The 6000-nt window shown below is 32.1% G+C and overlaps 1 protein-coding gene across 1 annotated transcript; it reads left to right on the top strand.

The window, feature by feature from the left end:
* Positions 1-613: 613 nt before the first annotated feature.
* LOC7460736 (cytochrome P450 86B1) lies at positions 614-2450 on the top strand. The gene has a single exon (XM_002314545.3). It carries the CDS (start codon positions 691-693, stop codon positions 2278-2280), a length of 1590 nt encoding a protein of 529 aa, XP_002314581.1. The 5' UTR covers positions 614-690; the 3' UTR covers positions 2281-2450.
* The last annotated feature ends 3550 nt before the right edge of the window (positions 2451-6000 follow it).

The following is a 6000-nucleotide window of genomic DNA, read 5'->3' as shown; positions in this document are numbered from 1 at the left end:
TTGGTTTTTTTTTTTTACATAAAACACTTAAAAATAATCATAGAGACCTAAATAAATCCTTTTATATCTTTAAATAACTCAAAAAAAAAAACAATCCAAAAATAAAAAAACAATTTGAAACCTAAAAACTTCCTGATATCAAATCTATTCTCTAAGACAATTTATAGATGAAAAAACACTTTCATGAAACTTCTTTCATCAAATGAAACTTGTTGACATCAAAATCGATTATTTTGTTGGTTCAAATCGATGTTAATTAATGATTTTTTCTTTATACTACTAGAATCCAGTGACTTTCTCTCTTCTACCTTATTATTTTGGGTTTTTATTTAAAAATAATCTTGTTAATATATATATATAAAACAACATTTAGAGGAGAAAATGTATTTGACAATATATATATAAATGTAAAATTTTGCAAACTCTTACAAATATTTATTTTAATTATCTTCAAATTAAATAAAAATTAGTTTTAAAATTACCTCAAGACATCGGGTTACCAATAAAATCTAGTGAATACTAAGCTGAGTTTTGAAAATTTAGGGGATGAACACGTTTTAGCTAAAGAAAAATTCTTTTTACTCTTACTGCAGGTGAGCAGGTGCTCACATAAATGCCATCGCCCTAGGCTACTTCAATAACCTTTTAAAAAAAATATCCTCTCATTGCAAAAATATCACTGTTTCTGTCATGGAAAGAGAACCAACAACGGCAACAAATTTCTTGTTCTCTGCAACGCAATGGATGTACATTCACTCATCCCTTTGGGATGTATCTCTTGCTTTGTTGGGACTCTTTGTTTTCCGATGTATCAATGAAAGGCTCACCAACAAAGGCCCTATGCTATGGCCTGTGTTGGGGATCTTACCCACCATGTTCCTCCACATCAACGACATGTACAATTTCGTCACGAGAGCTTTAAGCAGAGCAGGGGGGACTTTCCACCATAAAGGAATGTGGATGGGAGGGGCATATGGAATCGCCACGGCTGATCCTTCCAATGTCGCGTATATGCTTAAAACGAATTTCAAGAACTTCCCAAAAGGGAAATACTTCAGAGACAGGTTTCGGGATTTGCTAGGAGATGGTATTTTCAATGCTGACGATGAATTGTGGAGGGAACAAAGGCAAGTTGTGAAAGCAGAGATGCATTCAAGCAGGTTCATTGAGCACTCGCTTCAAACCATGCAAGATCTGTTGCACCAGAAGCTGTTGAAGCTGACAGAAAAACTGGTAAAGTCAGGAGATAGTTTTGATCTCCAAGAAGTGCTTCTTCGGTTTACGTTTGATAACATTTGTACTGCAGCTTTTGGCGTTGATCCTGGGTGCTTAGCCCTGGATTTCCCTGAAGTTCCCTTCGCAAAAGCTTTCGAAAAAGCAACAGAATTAACTTTGTTCAGGTTCCTGATTCCGCCTTTCATTTGGAAGCCCATGAAGTTCTTTGGAATAGGATACGAGAAGGCACTGAAGGAGGCAGTTGGGATTGTGCATGACTTTGCTGAGAAGACAGTGAAGGGTAGAAGGGATGAGGCAAGGAAGCATGGTAGCTTGTGTCATCAATCTGATCTCTTGTCCAGGCTAATTGAGATTGAAAATACTGGACAAGGAAAGAAGCTGCAATTCCCAGATAAGTATTTCAGAGATTTGTGTGTAAATTTCATCCTAGCAGGGAGAGACACGACTTCGGTGGCATTGGCATGGTTTTTCTGGTTAGTACACAGCAATCCAGAAGTGGAAAACAGAATTCTACGTGAGATTAATGACATTTTGTCCCTTCGTGAGACACAGACAAAAAATGAGATCATTTTTACTATGGAAGAATTGAACAAGATGGTGTATCTCCATGCAGCATTATCCGAATCCCTGAGGCTGTATCCATCCGTACCAATTGAAATGAAAGAAGTGGCAGAAGACGATGTTCTCCCTGACGGTTCCATAGTTAAGAAGGGCGCTCGAGTTTTCTACTGCATATTCTCAATGGGCAGGATGGATTCTATATGGGGGCAAAATTGCTTGGAGTTCAAACCAGAGAGGTGGATTAGGGATGGAAAGTTCGTAAGTGAAAATCAGTTCAACTATGCAGTGTTCAACGCCGGTCCAAGGTTGTGTCTGGGGAAGAAGTTTGCATACATGCAGATGAAAATGGTGGCAGCTTCAATCCTGTTGAGGTACTCAGTTAAGGTCATTGAAGGCCATGATGCTTCTCCGAAGATGACAACCACACTTTACATGAAGAATGGACTCCTGGTGACTCTGATGCCTAGGTTGGTGAACGTTTAATGTTGCTCTAATGCCAATATTTAATTTGTTTGCATATGCGGAGCTGTCTTAGCTCTCGCTTCACTTTCCATATCTTATCAATGAAACTTCAGCCTATGCGTATGATACGTACGATCGATCTAAGAATATTTTACCCGAAAGAATAAGAACAGCGTCCTCTTTGTTTAGCATATTTATGATATAGAGATTCCGTCCGAATTTTCTGTTTGTTTAACATCCAATCAAATGTAAAGTCTGCGTGCCTTTTAGAGATTTACAATCATTATTAAAATCTTGATATCATTTTAAATTTAATAATTTGAATTTGGATTTTATTAATTTCAAATATTTAAATCTTATTATGATAAGCAATGCATTCTGATCAATCTTTTATTGATTTATTTGTTCTTTTTTATATATATTTATTTGATTTGAGATATTTCTCCCAACGCTCTTTTTACCTGCAATTAACTTTGAGAACTTTCAAGTGATATGAATCTAGCCGTTAAACTTTTTCTAAGATTTCAATGCTATGCATATTGAATTTAAGATGATAAAACCTTTTCTAAGACTCTGATAGCACGCATAATGAATTTAAGACTGTAAAAATAAATTTCAAAAAAGATTTTATATAAAAATACATAGCAATAATGTCAATGCGTGACCTGATATAAAACCCAACTTTTCTTAGGTTCAGCAAAGAAAAAGACCCACCTCCCTAATTACTATCAGTAAAATATTGGTTCAAACCATGTAACTTCATGAGTCATTGCAAACTAGTGACTTCATTGTCATTATCATCCCTAATTATTATCGAATTTGAAACTTCGAGGTTTAGAAAAACATTCAATGGCTACTAATAGAATATTGGTTAAAACTACATAACTTTAGGGCTTATTGTAAACTAATGAGTTCATTGTTATTATCATCCCTAATTACCATCAAAGTTGGAACTTCAAAATTTTAAAAAGCCTTTAATAGCTATAATCCGAGGAGTTATTGCTAACTAAGGACTCCAATCAAGTTTGTAGACTTGACATGCTATATTTTGAATCTCACTCTCTCTATATCTATTTTCTTCAATGACTAACTATATTTTTATTAATATTAATATTGTGTAAGAGATAATGTATCCATATTAATACATATATGAGAGATATTTACTCTCATTAATACATATGACAAAAATATTTTTTCTTGTTATATATGTCAGAGATATTTCTCATTAATATTTATACATATGTCAATGATATTTTTTCTATTTAATACTATCAGAAACATATTACATTTTAGCTCATCCTCTCTATAAAAAAACTTATGACCTATAAATAGACCATGAATTCTTTAAACAAAGGGTTTGTAAATCCATTCTCTACTGCATATTTATTTCTAGGATATGTTTATGTAATATTAATGTATTTTCTTTCAAAAAGACATTGATTTAATCATTGGAGAGTCTTAAATTCACCAAAAAGATTTTAGTAGGTATCAAACACCCGCCTCCAACCATCTTGACTTTGACTAAAAATATAGATCAAATTATAAAATAAAAAAATTAACCAATTACCCAAGATATATCCAAGCTGTAATCTTTGGTACATCAACTGTAATGGTAGTGGTGATATTTCGTAGCTGGCTCGTTCAATATCTTTCGTAATAATTCATTTTATTTATTAGCCAACAACCCCCTTTCTGGGCATAAATGAATGCCACCGGCCAAAATTCATATGGATGGATCAAGTCCAAAAATATTACTGCTTTAAAAAAACCAGAGGAAACCATCCAGGTGCCCCGTTTCCTTCTCATGACCCAACTTTTCAGAGTTAGTAACTTCTGCTTTATTTGGTAACTGTAAGAACTTAAACAAATTAATTTACAATGGCTTCAGAAAAATCGAAAGGTATGGTGTTTTTTCTGGTGCTTGACTTTGATCCACTCGTAGCTTAACCAGAACGTCTGGTATTCAATATTTAAGTTGTTCCAAAACGTTGCAGAAAAAACCAGTTGAACTCTGTATCACCGTTGCAGAAAATTCAACGTTGTTTCCTAAAACATTACAGGAAAAAACAGTGTCTTTTTCTTAAGACAATTAGCTAGAATTTCCCTTTTTACGAACTCATGTTTCCTACAATCCTTGTATTATTCATTGTATTTTACACAGAAGCATGTCTGCATTTTTATTTTTTGTTTTGTTTTTTGGTTTGATAAAAAAGTTCAATGGATCTTAGACACTATATATATATATATATATATATAATAGGGATATCTCTTTCTTATCTCCAAATCTTATCTCAGTTTTTTTTTTTTTTAGAATTTAAACGTGCAATGAAAATCTCATGCATGTTTTTAATTTTTGGATCCTGGCTCGACAAGGACCGACATAACTACATAAGCATGTTAATATGCTTGGACTAAGCTATAACAAGCTAGTTTCTATTAGCATTAACTAAACCTATCTGAAGCCGAGCAATGGCTTTGCCTACCACTACAAGTCTACAATGGGCTATTAGCACTTCCTCCATTTGTAAGGTTTTCCAGATGAGAAACTGCTTGAATAATTGGACAGTGCTTCAGTTTTAAATTAGAATAGGCGTTTTCAACAGAGGAAAAAAAAATAGAGAGGCTATACTAGTTTATGGAGGGGGGGAAAACAAGAAGAAGAAGAAGAAGAAGAGAAGAAAGGAAGCATTGCAGATTTTAAACCTTTTTTTTTTTCCATAGATTTTTAGGGGCAAAGAGTAGATTTATTAAATTCAAAACTGAAAGGTTGAAGCACTAATGTTTTTATAAGTGAATATGCAATAATATTTTTTTAGCTAAATGGAAAGCTAAAAATATAAAAATATTAATTTAAAAAATTACTGACGATCAATATTCCGACGGATTGATTCTGTTGATGAGGTCGTCGATAATAATATTACCGATGATTTATGTGCCTCACACCGACGGAATGAATCTGTCTATAAAACTGTTTAATGGTGTAGTGGAATGATGCTAAACAAAATGTTAAAATTCATTTTTTTTTGTAAAAATATTATTCTTATATATCTTGTAAAAAAAAAATCAAAATCTTGAAAAATATTATTCATTGTAATAATATTTTTTTCCTTTGATTTTTTTAATATATATATATATATATATATATATTTATTTATTTATTTTACTTTCTATAAAATTATTTTGATTTCATGACCCATGTCACGAATTTTATAAATTTATCCAGGTTGACTCTTGTTTTTTTTTCATTTTTTAAATGAATTATTTTTTAATTTTACCTTTTAATATTAAATTGATTAAGAATCGTTCAGGTTATATTTAGATCCATTAAATCAACTGAATAATATCAAATTATTAAAATAATTATATATCACATATATTAAAAATACAATATGCTCTTCTAAATAACAATTTAATTTTGAAATAAATATAAATATAAATTTATATTTATACTATTCAATAAGTTATATTATCAATTTGTCAAAGTGAATGCATACAGTTCCCCAATCACGTGCGTAGTCTTAACAATAAATTAAAGAGAACAGAGAAGTAGAGAAGTACACTGCCTATTTATTAGACTTTCTGTACATTACCATTGAAATAATTGGCGATTCCGACAACCAGATGTATTTAAGACAACCACTAGAATTAAACACAACCAACCACCGAGACAAACACACTTTACAGCTTAGTATTTACTACCTATTTCACCCAGCAGATGGAATAATTTTTTTTTTCAGAAAA

The sequence above is a fragment of the Populus trichocarpa genome, chromosome 10, assembly GCF_000002775.5.
Source record: "Populus trichocarpa isolate Nisqually-1 chromosome 10, P.trichocarpa_v4.1, whole genome shotgun sequence".
Taxonomy (NCBI): Eukaryota; Viridiplantae; Streptophyta; class Magnoliopsida; order Malpighiales; family Salicaceae; genus Populus; species Populus trichocarpa.
Note: the sequence above shows the minus strand (reverse complement) of the source record. Positions and strands in the feature narration are given on the sequence as shown.

Bases quoted from the DNA above. Each gene is read 5' to 3' on its own strand.
- LOC7460736 (XM_002314545.3), top strand. From the start codon at position 691: ATGGAAAGAGAACCAACAACGGCAACAAATTTCTTGTTCTCTGCAACG.